Source organism: Mytilus californianus, unplaced genomic scaffold, assembly GCF_021869535.1.
Source record: "Mytilus californianus isolate M0D057914Y unplaced genomic scaffold, xbMytCali1.0.p SCAF_5, whole genome shotgun sequence".
In the NCBI taxonomy this organism is placed as follows: domain Eukaryota; kingdom Metazoa; phylum Mollusca; class Bivalvia; order Mytilida; family Mytilidae; genus Mytilus; species Mytilus californianus.
This window is the reverse complement of record NW_026262701.1, coordinates 71,538,585-71,562,859: the sequence shown is the minus strand read 5'-3', so window position 1 is coordinate 71,562,859 and position 24,275 is coordinate 71,538,585. Positions and strand designations below refer to the sequence as shown.

Below are 24,275 nucleotides of genomic sequence, written 5' to 3'. Positions count from 1 at the left end.
AGACAGCTAGCGAAAGTAGTAAGAAGTCCGTTGCTGAAAGAATCCAGAACAAAATTGTTAAACTGGTTTCATCATCTGACAGCATTCTGCCAATTCCAACGTAAGTTGTTTGGTTTGGGTAACCAGTGTACATGGTTCTTGTGTTAATGAAAAAAATGTCCCGTTACACAAAAGGATCATTTTTTTCTTATTCTTTAATAGAAAAAGGGATGTCGTATATCAATTAATTACACAAAATCACTTCATGCTCATGAAAACAAAACCCAAAGCAACAGCGATTTCATTGCTGTTATTCATCTAAAGGTCAGAGTGAAGCAAAGAGCACCTCTCTGCAAATTCAAGACGGTCTCTAGTACTAGTTTATGGCAAAATTCTTGGATAGATTTTAAACATACCTTTCGTTAAACAGGACAAAAACCTTTAGAATTATTCCTTCTTGCAATGATCATCTGTATGCATATACAAATTTCGTACAAACGTGTACAGTTCTTCAAATAAACAAAAATGTTGACCTGCATGCGCTTTGCAACGAAAGTAAGATTTCATAATAAATTGTATATTTTTAGATTTGATCAGATAAAAACCGAAGAATACTATACAAAGATCGATGAAATGAATAAACTAATGAGAGCCCACACACATCAATACAAAGAACTTCAAAAACAACAAGAGGTATTTTTTACAGTACAAACCAAACATGTGAAATAATCTTTTGCAAGCTTGTAGTTCAATTTAATTATTTTCATCAAGTTATATGTATTCCAAAATTGTTATGTTATGAGATAGAATATTGCTCAGACGACTTTTCGGCATTGTAGTTGAAGGCCAAAGTGCAGCTACTATTTTGCTTCGATTTTCCATATTAGACCATTTTAGAAACATTTAAAAAAAAAAAAAAAAAAAAAAAAAAGCTATGTACATGTACATGTTCCCAACACACTCAATTTCTTTGTGTTCGCACATTTATTCGCAGCAGTTAAAAAAATTAAGTTTGCTATGTGTAATCTGGCTAACAACTAGAAGTAAAATAGTTTTACATTTAAAGATGTGTTGGATTGATAACAGTAAAGTACAGAAGTACGAATTATGCCTGAAGACGGCCGAAATGTCACGAAACCACCTGGCGGATGAACTATCCAGTAAAAAGCTGAACGCTCGAGATGACAGCATTAAACAATTGCAGACTACACTAAAAGATAAAAAGCAGAAAGCAGCAGATTCAGCCAAGAGATACCAAACTTTGCTGACAAAAGAGAAAATGGCTAGAAATGCTTTGAGAATGGTTAGTTTAGCAGAAAAATTTAAAGGGTCTATCTATGATTGAATATAATGTTAATATGTTCAAAATTTTAATCATTTACGAGTCAATAATCAATCGCACAACATTATTGGGTAAGTTTGTGCAATCTGAGCAATGGTGCATTTTTTGTATGCAAATCGATTAAATGCTGATTGTGTGTTCACTAGGGACACAAATCAACCGTTTTATCGGTTAACCCATTCAATCGTTTCTTAGTTCGCACGTTCCATAAATGAAGACAAATTTCAAATCAAGAGAACTGTGTTTTTTTTTAATTAAACTTTTTTAAAAGGAACACAATGAATTCAAACTACACTGTAGAATCGCTCTGATATCTGTAGAAAATAATTTATTTGGTACTTTAATTTGCAGATTATCATAGTTTAATCATGATCCTCTTTAGGTGGATTATCAGAGTTTAATCATGATCCTTTTTAGGCAGATTATCATAGTTTGGTCTTGACGACCTTTTTAAATTATATATTATCTAGCTTGAAAGTGACTTATTGGACGATATAAGGTTCAACTTAGCAGATCGTATACACAGTGGATTGTTGTCTATGAAATATATCCTAACAACACAAACTAACAAGTAAGTAATTCGTTTCATGTTTTGTATTACCTAGGGTAAATGGAAATTAAGCACTCCTACCAGATAGCTACTTAAAATTGACACTTGTAGTGGCAAGTGTAGAAGTTTGGGGTCCTTTTTATGTAGCGTATCTGACTTCGGATCTTATTTTATACGAGTACGAAATTTAAAGAGTTTACAATTACTTGAATACTGCTGATACTTAAATCGTGTATTGATTAGGACTGGTGATTATTGTTTTAAACATGCGATTAATGAATAAACCGTATTTATTTACGTTGCAATCAATTTAATGTTATTGAACTACTTAACTATTAAATTCGAAAGTTATACGATTTTTCAAGTAAACAAACCAATAGCATTTCTTAGAAAAAGAACAAATAAACAGTCAGTTTTATTGAAATTGTTTTTTTTTTTTTTTTTTTTTTTTTTGATATATTACTGAATGGCTTTTCTTTTGTCTTGTAGACTCTATGAAGTACTTCCACACATTGACGACTTTGACTGCAGATTGGCTGCAGAATCAATTATAGAGAAACTTAGCTCCAAATACCACTTCAGTTCACCACAGGTAATTATTCAAACAATATGCTCATTATTTCAATCGGTGGTCTACCGGTCTGCATAAATACTGAACATGCACGAAATATTTGCCACTGGACGTTAAGCAACCAACAATCAATCAATCAAATATCGTGACTTTATTGATAGCGTGGATACTGTCACGGAAACCTCTCAGTAGTCATGGCTACACAAACCAATAACAAATAAATAAATCAAACATAACAGTAGCATAACCAAGTAGCGTAACTTTCCAAATATGATTTGCACTTGCCAGCCTTATGATAAGGCATAGATATACCAAATATCAGTTAAGGTATGATTTTCTATATAAAGACAAATCAATCCACAGGTCACGGTTCAAATTCTTCGTTGTCGGTGCTACTCAATATATTTTGTGCGTTGTTTTAAACTTTCCCCTGCAGAAACTTTTTAAATGTGTCGTCGTAGTTTTAGTAAAAGATGTATTTGTTTATGTCAATGAGACAGCAACTTAACGACACAGCACAACCAAAAAAGATGTTCAGATTGTTTAGCAATAAGCAGGAATTTCTTGGTACTAAAATATGCATTAGTTAAAAGATTACAAAATTAGAAATAACTACATGTATGCTTTATCTCTGTTTGTTTAATATATACAGACATGTATATGATACTTTCACTTTAAAAGCGATCATGTCGTACATAATGTTTGTTAGGGTTAGTGGCAATTATGATTACAACAAATATTTTTATGTAGGAATTTCATACTGCAAACGGACTTAAAGTCAAGCTTCCAGATATTCAATTTGTTAACTACAAATCAGCCATACAGATAGTGAAGGAACAACTATCTGATCAGACAAAAGAACAACGCAATAACAATAGTAAGTCAGTTTATAACGTTTATTTTGATTGGATAATGTCAAAAAAATTCAGGACGGTATCAGTTCCATGTGGGTGATGATATGAAAGCGACACAAAAGCACATAAAAACTGAGACCACAGTTTTATATCAGAATATTTGTTGTCAGATGTATTTTTTTTACTTTATTGATGCCGACCAACCTTCAGATACATAACAGTAACTTCCTAATTCCATTTACATGTCATTTATACAAGACATTATTTTGAATATAAAAATAAGAAGATGTAGTATGACTGAAAATGAGAAAACTGCCCACCAGAGACCAAATGACGTAGAAGCTTTCTTTGTATGAGTCATGTTAATCTATTTATTGTCTTATGCATGTATTATAAACAACACGATTCTTATATTAGCCATTGCATTGTCTTTTAAAATGTCAATTCTTCGCAAAAATACTTAATATGAAAAAGAAGATGTGGTATGATTGCCAATGAGACAACTCTTCACAAGAGACCAAATGACACAGAAATTAACAGCTATAGGTCACCGTACGGCCTTCAACAATGAGCAAAGCCCATACCGCATAGTCAGCTATAAAAGGCCCCGAAATCACAAATGTAAAACAATTCAAAAGAGAAAACTAACGGCCTAATTAATGTACAAAAATATCAACGAAAAACAAATAAGTAACACAGCAACAAACGACAACCACTGAATTACAGGCTCCTGACTTGGGACAGGCACATACATACAGAATGTGGCGGGGTTAAACATGTTAGCGGGATCCCAACCCTCCCCCTAACCTGGGACAGTGGTGTAACAGTACAACATAAGAACGAACTATAAAAATCAGTTGAAAAAGGCTTAACTCATCAGATGGATACAAATAGAAAAACATATATACAGAGTGGACGCGAACGGGTTCTTGTACATCCCAACAATAAAAAGACATTAAGTACAGATCTGAGAGTACTCGCAGTTACTGACAGCTAGTTCAAAGCCAATAACAACTAATAAAAAAATCATGCATCTAAGACTAAATTATTAATGTCGGGTTCTAATTGTGACGGCAACCGGTATTCGATGAGTTCTATCGTCTGGTCAATTCTTTCACACACAGAGAGCAAATCTGTCAAACACGAGCAATATACCAACAATATCCTGGAGAAATGAGAGGTTTTCATAAGCCCAAATTGCCATTTACTCTTACAATTACACTGTGCCTGCGTTACAGTTGGTCACTTTGAATTATTAAATCTAATAACGGTCCCAATATTTAATTTTGCAGACGTCAGTTGCCAAGAAAACCAGTTTAACTTTGTAAGCAATAATTATGTGAAGACAAAAGAATTGTCAGAGAAAACAAACGAGTGTTTTGTCAAAATTAAAGAAGGTAAGGTCATTTCGAGGGTTTTGAATAAGGTTTTTAGACATAACAGGCAATTTCAATGTTTATAAAAACTTCAAAAGATACAGCAATATCAGGGTATATTGCGATGCACAGGGCTTACGTCATGAAATTTCGAGTACGATAATCATACTCATACTTACAATTCTATCAAAATACTGTACTGGATTTTGTGTTTCGAGCAGAAGTTTTTGTACTCCGAGTACTAAGTAAATTTTTATGACCGGGATCTAGGTCATCTTTTTGGCAAATGTGATTGTAATGCTACAATAAAAAAAAATCAGAAACATGAATAAAAGGAGGTGTGACGAAATAAGTCAATTAGACAGCAATTCAAATGCACAATAAGACCAAAAGGGGCATCTAGAGGTTAAGATGTCATCGTCAACGGTGCAATATAATGTCTATATGATACATGTATGTTATGTTTTTCCATTTAAGAGGGCGAAAACAAATAATTGTAGAAAATATGACAACTTTTGGATTTGAATAAAATCTGTTGTGCGGATTTCATGAAGGAAATAGCAACCCAACGACACACAATAATCATGACAAAAGAAAAATAATAATATATATGTGTGGTTTTTATCTTCATGAATGGGAGGAATCCATGACAAATCGCCCCACACCTAATCGCCCCACTTTTTAACCAACTCGCCCCACTTATGAAAAAGGGTAAAATCCCATTGAAAATAGGTTGGATAACTTGCTCCATTTATGAAAAGGGTAAAAATCCCTCTGAAATAAGGTCTGTCAAGTCACCCCACTTGTGAAAAATAGATAAATCCTGATGAATTTAGTAATGCCAACTCGACCAACTGGATGCAAAAGATGCAATCCCGTTGTATATCTATGTTCCACTCATAAATAAAATCAGTAACTATGAAAACCTTAGATAAACATGCTTTTCCCGTTTGAATGGTTTTACACTAGTCATTTTTACCTTTTTTCATTAAGTGGGGCGAGTTGGCAGGAGAAAAATTAACGGGATTTAACCCTTTTCACAAGTGGGGCGATTTTTTAAAAAGTGGGTCGAGTTGGTAAACCAGTTTGGGGCGATTTGGTGTTGGGCGATTTGCCAGTGGGGCGATTTGTCCTACTTCCAATGGGAGGTAGATGATACTAAATTAATAATAAAGAATAAAGAATCAAAGTCCAGAGGATAGTGTTTGTTATTTTGTTGATATAATATTACACACTTCTTTTTTTATCATAATCAATTTCTAATTTTATCAGCTTTCCGAATGCAGAGGAACAAAATACACTCAATTTGTTTTTTAATTTTCAGGGATGGTCGTAAAGTTGAAGATTGCTACGGACGAGTCGGACGTTGCCTTTGGGTGGTATAAGACTAACCCGTGGAATCAAAAGAGATGGGGATTCTTTCGCAAATCTACAGAAAACATGAAGTAAACATAAACACTGAGGACTGAGATATGCATGTTGACATTATTGGTTTAATATTTTTTTAAATGATTCGCACTATAAGTGTACTTTGGTTATGTTTCAATATTGAGTTGTGCGAGTGTGTCGGTCTGTGTGATTGAGAAAATGTGCGTCCGTGTGAGAGAGGGGAGTGTGTGTGTCTGTGCATGTGAAAGAATGTTTATCTTTGAGTAAAAGTATCCGTGTGAGTGAATCTTGTGAAAGAGTGTGTATTTATTTGTCTTGTGTGGTATGGGAGAAATGAGAGAAAGAAAGGGTGGAAGTGTTTGTGCTGTTTGTCATTGTTAAAAATATTGTGAGTGTATATAGCTATTTAATAAATGATTTTTTTTATGAATTGGTCTTACTCATTATTCCTTAAACGTTCTCACAGTTTTCTTACAAAAAGATTATTTTCTTTTTGAAAAAAATATTGTTTTCAACAATACATAAACTGTGTTGAAACTTGTACATTTGTTTCCAGCCATACTTTTATTTTGACTGGTAAATGCATATAACATGTCAACAAAGTGTATCTTGAAAAAAAACGTGTAAGCATGTGCAACAAAGAGCAGGATTTTCCTCCAGTTACAGCTTGGGATCGAGCGCAGAATGCCCGGCATTGATTGCTCTATTTATTGATTAATGAAAATAAAATCAAGCAGTCTCCCGTTCAAAAAGCCATTTACAAAAGACTTAAGGCAAGCTCTCTTGTTAGCATATACACCGTACACGCCTTTATAACATTTCATCTTCCAAAGAAAGTAAAATCTACAGGTATTTCTAGATGCATTGAATTATCTTTGTTCTGTGAAGTGACGGACTTATGCTGTCCAATGTTCATAAAATTTCATGAAGGTTTGATGAAAATGCTTATGTCTAAAAAAACTTTAACCATATACTGAACCTAAACTTTCGACGACGCAATGAAGGTCGCTGTATCTCGCTTCCGCGACTAAATGTAACCGGCTTAACAAAATTAGTTTTAACCTGCAACGTGTTTATGTACCTGAGCATCGTTACTGGCTGTCTTTTGTCATATATTTATGTTTTTGTTGATATTTTAGGGAATTAGGTGTTGATGGCAAATCTTAAAAAGAGTCTGTTATTCATTCTTTACTTTTCTCAAATCGGATGATTTAGAGTTCTACTTGTATTGACGCACTATTGTTGAAGACCACGTATGTTGACGTCTCGGGTGATTTAGAGCTTGACATATTTTATTGACGCACTATTGTTGAAGACCACGTATGTTGACGTCTCGGGTGATTTAGAGCTTGACATAGTTTTGACGCACTATTGTTGAAGACCATGTATGTTGAAGTCTCGGGTGATTTAGAGCTTGACATATTGTATTGACGCACTATTGTTGAAGGCCACGTATGTTGACGTCTCGGGTGATTTAGAGCTTGACATATTGTATTAACGCAATATTGTTGAAGGCCATGTATGTTGATGTTTCGGTTAATTTAGAACTTGAAATATTGTATTGACGTTCTATTGTTGAAAACCATGTATGTTGACGTCTCGGATGATTTAGAGCTTGGCATATCATATTGACGCACTATTGATGAAGACCACGTATATATGTTGACGTCTCGATGTCTTTGAATTTTGGGTCCTCAATGCTATTCAACTATGTACTTGATTGAACCTTTTAACTTTTTTTATCGACCGTCACTTGTAGCATTTTTGTAGACGAAGTTATCTTTGATGAGTTTTTTTTAGTGGTTAGGTTTATGTCTCATCTCATTTTATTCGTGTTTATCATATAAAGCAGGGGCGGATCCAGGATTTTAGGTTAGGGGCGCAAACTTAAATTTTCGCCGAGTGAAGCGAGGCGAAATTTTTTTTGAGTTAAAATTATCGAAATATTCTTTATTAAGCTGAGGACAACCCATGCTTTGCAAATTTTAGGGGGGGCGCACGCCCGTCACGCCCCCGCCTGAATCCGCCCCTGTAAACATAAAGAGGTGTGGTATGATTTCCATTGAGACAACTTTCAACAAAGGCTAAGGGACAAGGATGTGAACCATTACAGGTCACCGTATGCCTATACAAAGACTAACACTCTTATCTTGTATATACAAGTTTAAAAAGATAACACTTTATACCGACCTTACGTCCGAATCGCTTAATGTCTACATTCCCCTCAAACCAAATAACAGTTGAAAACCAAGTATTTATGAATAACTAAACACGTTTGGCGCTATATGACATAAAGGGACCTTAAAGAATATCCAAATTCATCAAAGTTTAACTTGCCAGAAGGAGTTGGAACCTTACGGTTTCTTAGTCATTTCTTATTTTATTAAAGGATAATTTAATTGATGTTTTAAATCGTGTCAGTACCGTTACAATGACTACTGAGCTGATGAAGTAAGCCAGTAAAGGCTCCAAAATGACAAAGTGTTTATGAAGCTTTTATGGAATACTTTCAGGAACTTACCACATAAAATGACTGAAAACAAAAGACTGTAAAAATTAAACCACTTATTTTTTGGAGTTACACCCCCTTGTAGTGAAAAACGAATTAGTAAAAATGATTTTTATCAAATTCAATTGAAATACATATGAATAATAAATAACTTCGCTGAGCGCAGCTGGATACGACCGCAGATGTCCAACCCTGAAAAGTTGGGCCAAAATGGACACCATATTCACGCTTGATACAGGTCTGAATTTGGATTGTAACTAAATTTTTGACACATAATAGGTTTCTGACACAGAATAACTGTAGTCAGAGAACTTCAAATTGGTTATATGATTTGAATTTATATTCAATTTATTGCTTTTGTGCAATACACTATGCTGTTGCGAATTGACCCCCCCTACCAAAAAGAATTTATTTTACCCCGGTTTATATTAACCCCCAAAAAAATATTTGAAGAAATTTTCTTTTAATTTCTGAAATCTGAAATGAGAAAAATTGTCCCCCCCCCCCCTCCAATTTTTTTCACCTCCCCCCTTTCCCTTAAGATATGGTCAGTATCTCAATTCAAATTTCTAATGCAGTTTGCAACCAAAATTACCCATTTAAATACATCATAAAAGTTTTAAAATATAAAATGACATACATAGTCATGGCTAAAATTAATATTAATTAATAGTAACTGCTAAAAATAAATTGACAGCTAATCACCTCAAGACAATAATCATTTCTTAATACATAATTTACAAGCAGTGTAAGGGAGGTAATCAAACAGTGTTCTTTAATTTGAATTGGATTACCTCCCTTACACTGCTTTTAAATTGTCTCAATTGTCCTTTAACCAGAAAAAACCTTGTTTTTCCCCTTTTTTTGCCCCTAATTACTAAATGGTTTGAGCCATAACCCCCCAAAGTCAATCCTAACCATCCCTTTGTTGTATGGATGTTTGTGATATAATTTCAGAGAGATTCATTATACACTTTAACACAAGTTATTGTCTGGAAACTACAAAAATGCTTATTTGGGCCCCTTTTTTGGCCCCTAATTCCTAAACAGTTGGGACCATAACCCCCAAAATCAATCCCAACCTTTCTTTAGTGGTTATAAACCTTGTGTTAAAATTTTATTGATTTCTATTTATTTATACTAAAGTTATTATCCGGAAACCATCTGTCTTCGGACGACGCTTTTTTTTAATTTTGATAATGGATTTGTTGAAATTAAAAAAGCAATACTTTAACATGTAAGTTAATGAACCATGACTGAAGGTACATGGCTAAACAATCTCCATGGAAATGAGATGTGCTAATGCTAATACAACTGCATACCAAATACCATTGACTTATCCTAAGTCGTTCCCTTTAAACAAACCTAAACACAAACATTAACGTGTAAACTATGTAAAAGTTTCAAAGTCAATGAACCATGCATAGGGGGTGGGGGTATATAATCTCCACGGAAATGAGCCTTGCAAATGCCAATAAATTTGCATATCAAATATCACCTGACTTAACATCAGCGCTTCATCTTAAACTGATCTAATCACAAACTTATACATGTAAACTAAGCAAAAGTTTCAAAGTCAATAGATCATGACTGACGGGCCGGAGCCAAATAATCTCCATGGAAATGAGATGTGCTAATGTCATTACAACTGCATACCAATTAACATTAGACTACCACTAATGGTTCCTCATAAACTGACCTAATCACAAAACTAATACATGTAAACTAAGCAAAAGTTTCAAAGTCAATAGACCATGACTGATGGGGCAGGGCCAAATAATCTCCATGGAAATGAGATGTGCCAATGCTGATACCACTGCATACCAAATAGCATTGACCTACCACTAGTGGTTCACCATAAACTAGACCTAATCACAAACTAATACATTGTTGACGCCACCGACACCGGAAACAGCATACCTATGTCTCGCTTCTTGACTCCGTCAAGGCGAGACAAAAATTGGAAGAAAAGGCATGCGGTTTTCAACAAAGGACAATGATTGTGTGAAGTGCCTATACACATTTCTTATAACAGGCTATCGGTACTGCAGATGCAATAGGTAACACAGATCCATACTCGCACGAGGCTGGTGTGTTCGACTCCAATCTTACTTGACTAGGATTATCAATCGAACGGCGAATAAAGATAATTATGCTGTACACGCTAGGATAAACCTTTTTTAAATGGCTATTTGTAACGAAGATCGCATTGTTTTTGTCGTAGTGATAGACGCTAATAGAGTGAGCAACCGTATGTTACTCTGTGGAATCGTCAAACTTAGTCGTTATTTGTGACTTCTAAATGAAACTTTTTAGTAATATATGTTTATGAAAACTGTCAGACTTCTATGGGTCATTCAAGCCCTTACCAACTGATTTTTACAGTTTGTTTTCAAGTTGTGTTGTCTTGCTACCACTGTCCCATGTTAGAAGACTAGAGGGTGAAACGCAAACAAATATGTTCTTAATATGCCTTGCCCAAACTGGAGTTTTTTGCTGTTTTTCTTTTATTGTTGTTTTATTTTCTGTTTAGAGTTGTTTCGCATTTGTCATCCAGGGGCGTTTTATAGCTTACTATAAGGTTATATGGGTTTTGTTTATTGTTGAATGCTCGGCGACTTGAAATCGGTTCACATCCTTCTACTGTGGTCCACTTCGATACTCGACTAGAATTACCAATCGTACCAATTCTCTTTTTCCCAGCAGTGAGGATATGGTGACGGTCTCCGTCCGTCCGAATTACATCAATACTCAAGAGGACGTTTAACAGAAAACTTGCATACTTGTTAAGACTATAAGTTGTCATATTGTCTATACTATACCCTAATACTATACCGTCATTTTGAGTTGATATTTTTTACGGAGGTATTGGACTTCGACTGTTTTATACCATTGTAAAAGTGACTTGTGTTGCAATTCCTGAGGCTGTTTTACAGAAATCTCTTGGTAGGGTTGTACATGTATGTAGTAGCTAGTTGACCATATTGTACCACCATTTTGATATAGATAAGACTTACTAAAATCCAATTTGACCCATTTATAGTTGTCCAAGTCATTGCAACACCAATTACCGATATTAACTCACCTCCAGAGTTTAGTTGCAAGGATATTTGTAAGATGAAACCACAGAAGTTAATCGAAATTGGTCTCGTCATCTTTTTTTACAGGAACTTCTGGATTGCTAGGCTTGTAATATTGTTGAAGTGACGTTTACCACATAATTCTTTTATTCAAATGCATACACCCTAAAGAACAGTTCTAGTGTGGTAGATGTAAAGTTCTTCTTTATTTGAAGGCATGATAATCGCCAAACTGTTTGGAAATAGTTCAAGTCACTGGAAAAAATCCAGACCTCATATTGAAACAGATTTACGGCTAGCTGTATTCTTTTTCCTGCTTCTGTTGATGAAACTATTTTTTAGTATGTACATATACTGAATATGTTTGTGCTGTTTGCTATATAAACTAGAGGCTCTAAATAAAAGCCTGTATTGCTCACCAAGGTCTAGGTCTATGTGCATCTTCAAATATGGATACTCTCCAAAATTGTCGAATAAGATTAGTCATAACAAATCTTCTTTGTTGACTGTATATTGCTGACCATTTTTGTGGTTATTAATTTCTCTATCTTCTATTATTTTTGGCGAACACTCATAAATGGTCATTTAAGGTAACAACTTAGAAGCTTGAGACATGACAATTTTATCTATGCTGACCTATTTGCCGACCTTATTTTGCTTATCAAGTTTTTCTTTTAAAGTTTCTATTGATTTATTATAGTCTTAAAGATAATAGGCAAAAACGCAAAAAAAGTTGGTTAACATCTAATAAATTAGGCTGTTAGTTTTCTAGTTTGAATTGGTTCACATTTTTCATGTCGGGGCCTTTTAAAGCTGACAATACTTTATGGGTTTTTCTAATTGTTGAAGGCGGTTGACATATAATTGCTTTTTCTTATTCATTTGAGCTCTCCCGGATAATTAGTTGTCTTCTTGGCAATCATACCAAATCGCCTAATTTTTTTTATTGTATCAGACTATTGTCATTGAATAGAATTTGTAACCAGCTAGTTCATAAGGTAACAGTCGGAAGGAAGACATATTATTCAGATTCAAAGCCATCCAGGCTTTATTTTACTCCTTCAAGCCTAACAAAGAAACAGAAAATATCAATTTTGAGTGTCTTTTGTATGACCTTGCCGTTGTTTCAATCCTATAACCTCAGTCACACAAGCCTCTACCATGAGACCATGAGGCCGTTTCAGGGGTTTAAGAAGAATAAGAGTAACTTATATATAAAAATTTTAATACCAGATCTCTGGAACAACAAGTTTTGACTTGTAATGCTGTGGTATATCAATATCACAGTTATCAAGTTATGCCACAATTCTGAACACCTTTCAATGAATCAACATAATGTATGGTTTTTGCTATGAAGTTATGAATACAAATATTACAGAAGAAAAAAACTTGTTCAAATACACACAGATAAGATATACTAATACTTAACAGATTTGTAAGTCATTAAATGACCATAATATGTAGGCCTTAAAATAGAATTCTATGTCTGATGTCTGTATAGCAAGCAAGAAGTTCTAATCTTTCAGGAAAGGGACTAAAAATAAGCATACAATTATAATGAACATGTCATGAAAAAATAATAAGATAGTCTTTCTTTTCATATCATACCCGGTACATGGTTTGGTAGGTTCAAAACATAATACATGACAAACTGTTTTCCTGAATTAAACTTGAGTATTATTCATTCTATAGTTCGACATCAAACAAAGAAATTCTATCTAAAGGCTTACAGTTACATAAACATGCTATTCATCATTTATAACTTTTGTTTATATAATTTTGTAGGAAAGTCTTAAAATTATACAGCTCAGGTCGATTGTCATTTCAATCACAGTACGTAGGGGGTGGTGCAATGAGAGCAAATTTTCTAATTTAACTTTTGGTCCCATGTAGAAAAGAAATTCCAATTTTTTTTATTTTTCCACTCAAGACTTGAATATCAAACCTCTAAAAATTGATTTTAGGATTTTTCATTTAATTTTTTTTACAAAATATAAGGAAAACTTTTGAGTTACAAATGTACCAACATGGAGTAAATTATAAATGACAAAATCCACAAGAGTTATAATATTGTATGTTCTTAGTCAAGTTACACATGCATAAATATCCTACATCAATTTTTAAACTACGATTATAAAATGACAGTTAAAAAATGATACAGCAGGAACGAGATCATAATTATACATGGAAATGAATGCCATTTTGTGTAGTTATGAATGTTCTGAAGTAAACATGGTCTGAGATCAACTAGTCAACTTGGCAGGGATGATTTATGAAAATTGAACAAAATATTGATTAAAAATATCAGAAGAAAATATTTTGGCAAAAACTAAATTTTGGAGAAAATACAAAAGACATTTTAAAAACTTTTTTTTACCTGAATATCACAAGAAAAATCCGTCAGAAACAAAGCTGAACAAGGTCTTGCAATTGAGACAGCACAAATATCTCTGTCAACCAAGTACATGTTGTATTAGCCCTACTTACTTGTTTAATTACTCTGAAAAAGGATGTGGACATGTTCCATCATTAATTACGACAGAGACAATTTCTCTATATTTATGCTTAATTTAAAAGAAGATTCCAGACTCAGAAACTACCTCGAAATTTCTTTGTTTTTTTTATAAATGGTGGTTTCTAGTCTTCAATCACCTCATCAAATCCCCCCTAAAAAAAACTGTCTGAATTTTTTTTCAAATTTATATTCAATTCAATTAAATTTCAAATCAAACTTAAAGGATATTCCATAAGCACTATTTTTTTTTAACAGGCAAACCCTGTTAATGCAAAGAACAGGCATTGAAATAAAACTTAACGTGCGAATTAACAAAAATAGATGGATTCTGATGGTTTTGTTCGTGCAACAGTAGAAATAGTTAGAATAATGAAATGAGAATTAAATGTTTACATGTGTTCTTATTCCTTTAAACAACCAATTTACTACAATCTTATTAACAGCAAAAATTAACTGAAAACCAGCTTCTCTAACATAAAACATAAAAAACAGTAAAATTGACTGACCACATTTTCTGAGTATGGAAGTATTAACTTCTATAAAATTTGTATTTAAAACTTCGCAAGTAGCCATTTGCAATTTCCCTCATTAAATGAGTAGGTCAAGTCAAGGTAATTTACTTCAATCTGGTGTTCAATTGTTTATTTGAAGTCTCTGCATCATTGTATGACACAGGATTGCTTATGATATATTCCCTTTCAACTAAAAGGCAACATGTGACCCCTAATTATTTTGATTTCTGAAAGCTTTGGAACATGATAATAATATAATTTTTCCAGATAACTGCAGGACTTTTTTATTCCTTTAAACATAAATCAAACTTTGCACCATGAAAACTATAAAATTTTACTACTTGTTAAAATCATTTATATATAATTTTGCGGATAAAAACCTCAATTGCAAGTCAATCTTAAACCCCAAAAGACCATGGTTGTTTTTTAATACTTATACTTGAAAAAAAATAAAATTGGGTTGAACACATTCAATAACTTTGACTTGACCTCAATATATAAAATGTGTCACATAACTGTAACATTCTCTCAATCTCTTTCACATCAAGTAAGAATGTGTCTTTATACAGTCCTTTGATCTAGCATTAAAAATGAAGTAGCTCCAACATGAAATTTACAAAATACTTGTATAATTTCAAAGGTAACAAAATTTACAATCTGAATTCAAATTCTGACCATTTTAGAGAATGTTCAAAAATACACTTTCAAGCTTTAGTAAAATTACACAAGGAATTTTTAACTACCAGAGCTCAATTTGGGGAAAGATTAAGGGGACATTGCTCAGCCCTGCCAAACCATACCATACAAATATCTGATTACAGGTATGCACAATTAAATGTATGAGGGAGTGTAATTCAAAATGTTTATACCTGCATGTGTATGGTGGATAAAATTTGAAATTTGTTACATTTTTTTAATACAAGCATTTTCATAAACTGCAAGTGGAACCACTTCTACCATGTAAGCCCTGTTTTGACCACTGAAAGTCATAAAAATAACAATATACTATTATTTATCAATTCGTTCTTTTTTCTGAATTAATGCTTAAAAGCAACCTGAAAAATAAATCTAGTTAAAGCTAAGACATTAGTATTGCACCAAGTAAAAGGTTCACCATAAACCATCTGCCTGGATGTGTGAATATTTACATTAATGAACAGGTCATGATATGTTGTTGACTGATCTTTCAGAGGTCACCTGGGATAATTCATAAAATATACTTTGGAATTCAATACACAAATTAATTTGGCAGCAATTCCATACTGCACATTTATCACAATTAATAATATATATTAATAAAAAAAAAAACAATTAACACAAGTAAAACAATTATCAATGGATGACAGAGGAGACCACAAAACATAATGCGGAGAAGTATTGGGCGAAGTAAACCAGGTTTTCAATAATGAGATTTAAGTTATTCTTTTTTTTTAAAATTTGATCAGATGTCCACAGACCATTTTTCTAGTGTTATATTATTAGTAAAATATTAAAATTGCTTTTCAATCAAAAAGAATAATTAATACTGTATTGAACAACTTTCAACCTTGGATTTTACAAATCTGAAACTTACGAGAAAAATTAATTACTTAAAACTGAAAGCCACATTTTACTTATTAAATTCTGCTTTAATTTAAACACAAAATAAAATAAAGTACAATGTTTGGACAGTTAACGTTAAATACTGATCACAGTGCTGATATCTAGTTGAACAAATCTAATAAAAAGCATGAAGGCAAAATTTGAAAAGGAAATGTTGTTTCGTAGTCAATTTTGAGACCCATTGATCTCTTCAAAAGCACATGTAACAATTTTAAAAAAATTCTGTGTAAGATAATCTTTTCCACAACAAATTGTACAGCCTACAGGGTGGTTGAAAAGCTATTTCAAAATAAACATGACTTAGTGCCATCAAAAGGCAGTTGTTTCTGAAAATCTGTCCAATTAGGAGATTTAAATAATAATATGCCAAAATGCAGCTAGGTGGGGTACAATGCAAAGGGGCCCCACAACGCATACATTTTAAAGGAAAAGCTACCAGGATGCAATTTGGTATATGTAAATTACCTTTTCCATGTTGTATCTCCAGCAATTCAAATGAAAATCATTAAAAAATTTCTAGCTGGTGTTTATATAAAAAAAAATAATTTTAAAACCTATACATGTACTTTGTCAAAAGTTCTACTGTATCTAATCATTCTGCAAAACAACATGCAGAAGTCATTCCATTTGGGAACAATGAACATTCAAACAACACTTAACTACTCCATTTTGTGTCACTTTTCTTCGATACAGCAGAACTACAATTATATCCATCAATTCCATGTTTTAAAAATATATACTTTCAAAAGATTTCAGTATTTCTTCATTTGTACATTTCCGTTTATTTTATTGTTATAAATTTATTTATAGACAGAAATATAGTTTGTTAATTTTTATTTTCTTTTTCGCAACTGTTTATAAGTCAATGGATGAACAATGGTATAATCACGTTTTTTTTCCATTTTTTGAAAATTCTGTTTTGTTCCAACAAGATATGTCATGAATAACTGTTTTGATCTAAAAGCTTTGAAAGTTAAATGCTTTTTATTTTAGATCTTTGCTGAATCTTCTTAGACAAAAAGTCATGGAAATTGGTTAATAAAACAATAAATTTAATCTTTCATAAAACATTATTTCAGTTATTTTGGTCTACACTCAATTTTCTGTGCGAGTAAAATTTCTTTATATACAATATAATTCATTCATAAATGTCTACGAACTTAATAAAACTTCAAGAACTGATGGATTTATCACAATTTGCACTTTATATGCTGTGGAACTATACAAATGTTGATGAATTCACTCATCATAATATAAAACCACAAGTAAAATCGACAAAAAACAAAATTAAAATCAATTTATCCAATAAATCAAAGAAAACAAACAGTGATTCATAAATTAAGAAATAAAATATAGTGTTTAATGTACTTCACCATTAGTCCTGCTACCAGTAAACTAGTATTTGTCACAAATGTACTATGAACAGAGCACTTTCTTGTTATCTCATACCTATCACATATTTCAAAAGTAAATTTGCCCTAAAACTTGGTGATATGAAGTACATGTAATGTGCAAAAATATGCTGGTAATATAGTAAATATTCATGCTGCATTTTTAATCGTTTTCAAGCAGGTTTCCAAATCTTTTTCAAATGTTAAGTAGCACTAAAAATTACATATGGCAAAAACAATAGTATTTCTCCCATTTAAGCATCATTGTATGCACATGTTTACGAGTATTTCATTTCGAGGTGCTATTAAAATAAGCTCTCACAAATATGTGTCATAATTATTTCCCCACAATGTTTATTGTGATTTTACCTATAGCACAGTTACAACCAAAGAAACATGTTCATTTCCATTAAGCAAAAAATAAAACAATGAAAAAAAAATATAAATACTCTGATATAAATAAAAATATCGTCTGGCCAATTAGTAATGAAATGAACACATTTTATTTATTACTAGTGAACCTTTGGTGCTTGATTGAATTTACTATGAGATGGCCCTGATCCTTTACCCCAAGAAAACTGCTCTCCGCTTTTGCTCTGGAAATTTTTAAACCCTTGATTTGAGCTGCCTTGTTTGGACTTTCCCTGATTGAGATTTGAGGTATGCTTCCCTTTATTTTGATGAGATTTATTTGATTTTTTCTCCTGAGATTTCTCTGGGCTTTGATCAGGTGATTTGCTACTGTCTGATGATGAACCGCTGTCTTCTGACAAGCTCGATGATGGTTGTTCTTCAGACTTCTCATTCGCTTTCCCTGCAATGCTGTTCACTTGATTCATAAACTGCTGTCTGACCTCGTTGACGTGCTCAGGAGAATGCCTCACCCCATTGACTTGCTGTTCTGACGGCAATTTACGACGACTATTGCGGTGGCGGTGGTTGTTGTAGTAATTATGCTGTTGGTAAGTATTGAAACCATTATAGACTAGATTATGGTTGCTGTTGTATGGACGGGATGCAAGAGATGATCGGGTGGTAACAATATTCACCTACAAAGGAGGAATCATGGCTGTCAAATAATTCATTTCAAAGACCAATGGACATAAATATTCAAATAAAAGCACAGACCTGTTCAAGGGATGATCCTGTCTTTAATTTATATACTTGCAACAAGAAAAGAGTAATTAAGAAATGGAACCAATGTAAATGAAGCTTGTCAATTACTTTTTTCCAAATCTAAATTTGTTCCTAAAAGCAAAACTTAACTTAAAACCATTATGCCTAAAATAATAGTCAGTCATTAAACATGATGAATCAACTGACAAAAGACCATTCCTCAATAATTTGTAGTTGCTTAGATCTGGACAGGAACACAAAAAATAACCTCAGCAGGGAACCCATTAGCCCAGGCTACTAAATTTGGGGCTTTTATATTGTGGCAGGTTGGACCACCAGATGGAAAATGTTAGTGTTTTTTTCTTTGGGAAGTATATTTTATGGTATAAACATTTCATACATCAATTCCCATTTCTATTTTCGGTGTTGTAGTTTTAACTATACATATATATATATTTACCTGATTGTTGTATCTATCCTTTTCTTTCTGTAAATATTCATCTATGTCAACAGTGTGCGCTCTGTTTTCAAGATTTCCATCTTTAGATGTTGCAAGAGTACAGACTGGTCTGTTTGCCTCACCAAACCTTTGAAAAAAGAACAAACAATTTTCTTTTTTAGGACAGTGCATTTCTGATAAATTTAATTAGTTATAATGAGCTCAAGGTATTGATGGGTTGTTGTGTGACAAGCATGTTGTAGTGCTGTACTGTATAAAATTTGTGTAATACAGGTCTGTTATTCATGAAAAGACAATGGGATTGACAGCAACATTGCTTATTAATTCAAAGTTGTTGGACCATGACATAGAGGGCAGGGCCTCCAAATAGTCTTCAAACTGATATGTACTGAAAGTAATTGAACTCCTGTACCCTGTAACTAAAGAACAGTGTAAGTGACGACACTCGAATTTGAACTGGAACTGTGTTTATAAGCATTGTGTGTAAGTTTTATAACAATTGGTTGAGGCAAACAAAAGTGAGAGAATGGAAACCAATTTTTGGACGGACCACGTCCAGACGAATAAGGGTAAACCTAAATACCCTCTTCTCCTGGCAGCCAGGGCATAACCACATTGTCTATTTATCATTAAAATCAATTAACTTGTTACCTGCAAGAAACATCTGAAGGATCTACCCATAGTGTCAGTTCACAAAACAACTTAAGATCTTTGTATTCCAGACCAGACTTGTGTACAGCACTCTCCATTACTGGGTCATTTGGTTCTTCTGGGTTGATTCTTATACATCTATAAGCTTGTCCTTTAGCTGGAAAATCTTGATACCAATGGTTCTTAAATTTCTCTACCAGCACTGATGAAAGACTATTTGAGAAGGATTCCATTTTCTCGTTTGGAATGCTACCGCACTGCCGTACTAAACGTGATAAAAACACCACTGCTGCTGCAATTTCCTCCCTCATTTTTAATGTTCTTCACTTTAGCACTTAAAAAAATCTTCATCAAGTTTTCACTCACTGCTTTTTCCACAACAGAATCTGTCAGATCCTGTCAACACTCTCAAAGCCTCGGTTTCGGTTTGTTATTGTCTTCTTTGTTCGCCTGGAAGTCATTAAAACCTTATTAAAATTTATCAAAAACAACAGTGTCTGTTGGATTGTTTACAGTAAATGATATGCTCAACAAATTGAAAAGATCTGAATCAGTATTAACTAAAGCAGAAAAGGGAATTTATCATAAATTATTATTTCCTTATTTTCGATGATTCACGAACAACACCAACGCGAAGTTCACAACATTCCAGAAAAATCATTGAAATATTTTGATAACTGAAAACACCAGCCTGAATATTGGTTTAAATTGAATAATGTGGATGGCTGTATAAACATATCAACATACCCAATAAAGTACTCTTGAAAAATATCTTGTTTACTGTAAATACTGACCAAATCCACCATTAAAGCGCACAAATGCCAGAATGCGGTCATCCAATCAACAACTATTTCCGTCGACGAGTTGCTACGAAATACATAACGTCATTTCGCGGGAAATTTAACACGTGTCAATGTTTACAAAAAACATTTATCAACAGGGGGTCACAACATGCGATTTTGGGTACAGACGTGCGGCTTGGATTTAAAAAAAAGAAAGAAAAGTTCATTACCTTGAAGACTTGTGAAAATCACAGGGACTCGGTTAAAGCAGATTAAAATTTTGTTTATCAATGTTTTTCAAATCTTTTTTCGTATTTCTTGTCTTATTTGTATTACCTTATTAACGTTGGCATCAATATTTCTTTGTTTTCTAGCAATGTGCAGTTTACTATCCATATCCGTTTACTGAAAAATCCTAAAGTAGATTTTTCAGTATACGGATATGGATAGTAAACTGCACATTGCTAGAAAACAAAGAAATATTGATGCCAACGTTAAAAACGTTAATAAGGTAATACAGATAGATAGGAAATACGAAAAAAGATTTGAAAAAACATTGATAAACAAAATTTTAATCTGCACACTGAGTCCTTGTGGTGGAAATATCGACCCATAAATATATTTCATGGCAAAATCAAAATCCCATTCACAGTATATTTCATGCCCAGTTATCACATAGGCCTACGTACGTCTTATAAATAATTTGATTAAAAGGATAAGACAACATATAAAATTATATACAGATATCTATTCGAAAGATGAAAATTATTGACCCATTGATAATTTACCTTCGTGAAATGAAATTACAACCCTTTGATTGATTTAACCAGAGACATATAATACATGTCTCTGATTTAACATATCAAAAAGGTACCCATTCCAGCGCACGTCTGTGCCCTCGGTATACCGTCATAACTATTAAGAGAGGCCCCCACCCCCACCCCCACCCACCGGTGACATTGATGAAAAAAAGATGGGCAATTAATCGGAATGATAGTATACTTGATAAAACGGTATTTTTGTTAATAATTTTTCCCAGTTGCTAAAGTTAAGGATTCGTATCATTATAAAAACACAAAATTTGTTTTCACTGGGTAGTCTGGGGTGGAACTGGCGTCTGCCGTGACCATAAGATAACATGATAATTTAAAACCCAGGTAGGAATAAGGAGTACGAACGTCGGACTCTGAAATTTCAGCTATCCATACTTGAACTTGGCACAGTCGTGGTAAAATTTCTGTATGGTTAAATGGATTGTTAGTTACGAGTACTTTCAACGTCTTTCTAACCTGCATTAGCTTCCGAATGGCGGATCTAAGATTTTTAGTCTGAGAGGCACAGAGATCGTAATTTGCCCTGATTTTTTGTTAATCTATGGTTGTTTTATTACACATACTATAGTTCCTTATCCTTGTTCAAACGAATCTGAATATTTGCATGAATTTCATGATTTTTGTTAGCTGAACGGACTTCGGTTTGGAGCTTATTCAACAAAAACTGAGTCAGAGATGATGATCGGATCTGCTGAAAAAGCACTTCTTTGTGCATATTCATTTAGCTAAACGAACTTGTGGTGACCACAGATATTATTTTCTTTAGACTGTCTTACCTAAAAATGAAAAAGAAAGGATATAGTGCATCAATTCATGACACAAAACCATTACACGCTCAAAAAGACTGAAACAAAAGCCAAGGAACAACGCTTTGGTTTCTGTTCTTCATCTTATAGTGATGCTTTAAAAAAAAAAATGGAGGAAAAACTCTCTTCCCTGGTCAAGTTCAAGATTGTCCCTAGCGCCAGTTTGAGAAGAATCAATGAGAGCCTTTCCTAGATGCCGAACAAGCTACATCTGTTCATTGAAGAATACGTGTATAGCTGCAGAGTAAATTGATATATATATATATATATGGCAAAAAAAATCCTGGGACTAGGATAACCTGAAATATTTCATAACCTCCATGATAAATCGATTTCACTGGGATATCAGGACATCAAGAATTCGAATTATAGAATTATAAAGGTCCTGAAATACTCACGAGTCAGGATATACTGGAATGGAATGATGAGGTCCTGAAATGGAATTATGGAGGTCCTGACGTCCTGAAATATTTCAGGAGGTAAATTGAATTATGGAAGTCCTGAAATAAAGCTATTCTAAACGATTATTTGTGAAAATCCTGAAATTGAATTATGGAGGTCCTGGGGTGGATCCGAAAACCTGGAAGTCCTGAAAATGAATTATTGAGGTCTTGAAATATTGCAGGCGGTCCATAATTATTTATGGTTATACTGAAATTCAATTATGGAGGTTCTGAACTTATTTCAGATATCCATAAATATTTATAAAATCCTGAAATCGAATTATGGAACTCCTTGAATACTACAGTTTTAACAAAATCTGCGCCTCACAGAAAGTACAGCAACGTATCGATCTTTCTTTTTTTCTCCAGCTGTCGTTCGATACAAAGTTTTACGAAATTCAATTAAAATTCAGATCTACATACATAATATATATCACAACTCGTGTGCTCGTATGAGGATAGCGAGTATATAGATCTATATTTTAATTAGATTGTTGATAATTATGTAATTGAGACTCGGTCTTCCAGTTAAAATATTCAAATTCTACTGATAACTTTCTTATTTCATTGCCGATAGTTTTAAAATTGTGGTATAATCTCTTTCATATTTGCTCGGAGAACAAACAAGTTTTTATAAAAAAAAACCAAACAAACCTGTACATAAAAGGATTATGAGTTATGTGATGATAAGTTTACTATTACATGATGATGTCCAAGTGCATTTGCTCAAGGGTTGGTATACTACATTATAAATTTTTTATCAGCCCTGGGCCTCTTTTCCATTCAAGCATCTATACAATTTGATTCGTATACAACTTGCTATTTTGGATTACTTTGAGTCACAGTGGACATCTGTTTATGCTGTTAGCAACCTATACGACATCTTGATTACAATATTTTTGTTGGCGCTGGCAGTTTTTTTGTGACATGCGGCATGCGCAGTATAACAGTGATTAAGTTGCAGAAAACACTAGGCAGAGGTGTTCAATAGTCCAATAACATCTAACCCATGTGCAAGAATATGTCACATTTCCAAGCGAGATAACCCAATCTGTTTATATTGGACAGTAGATAATTAACGATAACTCTTAACTCCTTCCAATAGATGTCGTTGCATTTACTAATCTTGTTAAATACAACAGAGACATGTCTCTGATAAAAATTAATTAGTGTCTTCACGGGAGTTATAAATTACGATACTTGAGTTAGTGGTCTTTAAAAGGACTATGATATTGAGATCAAAACCTCGTCGATATTATAAATCAATGTAAGAAGGGGAAATTATTTTGAAAAAATTAGGGAAAAAATTCCATAATTTTTGTTAATTGATCTTGAACAGTCATAAAACGTATCTCATGAGTTTTGATGTTCATATATCTTAAAAATACCATCTAGGAGCTTATATGACATCCTTGTTACCAAGAAATTTAATATTTTCATTTGTCCTTATGCAACAGAGCTGACGACGAAATTTGTACTGAACCGTAGCTTATTGCAATTTAATCACCATTAGT

General features: G+C 33.2%; 2 protein-coding genes across 2 annotated transcripts; one reads left to right on the top strand and one right to left on the bottom strand.

Annotated features, from left to right (window-relative positions):
- Positions 1-1,797: 1,797 nt before the first annotated feature.
- Positions 1,798-6,487, top strand: LOC127703007 (uncharacterized). Its single transcript, XM_052207383.1, has 5 exons — positions 1,798-1,892; positions 2,361-2,463; positions 3,193-3,319; positions 4,589-4,693; positions 5,997-6,487. The coding sequence occupies exons 1-5, from the start codon at positions 1,861-1,863 to the stop codon at positions 6,119-6,121; spliced, it is 492 nt and encodes a 163-aa protein (XP_052063343.1). The 5' UTR covers positions 1,798-1,860; the 3' UTR covers positions 6,122-6,487.
- A 6,371-nt stretch (positions 6,488-12,858) lies between these two features.
- Positions 12,859-20,748, bottom strand: LOC127703005 (BTG family protein-like). Its single transcript, XM_052207381.1, has 4 exons — positions 20,645-20,748; positions 19,898-20,347; positions 19,247-19,373; positions 12,859-18,719 (listed from the first exon to the last, which is right to left on the bottom strand). The coding sequence occupies exons 2-4, from the start codon at positions 20,206-20,208 to the stop codon at positions 18,183-18,185; spliced, it is 975 nt and encodes a 324-aa protein (XP_052063341.1). The 5' UTR covers positions 20,209-20,347; positions 20,645-20,748; the 3' UTR covers positions 12,859-18,182.
- Between the last annotated feature and the right edge of the window lie 3,527 nt (positions 20,749-24,275).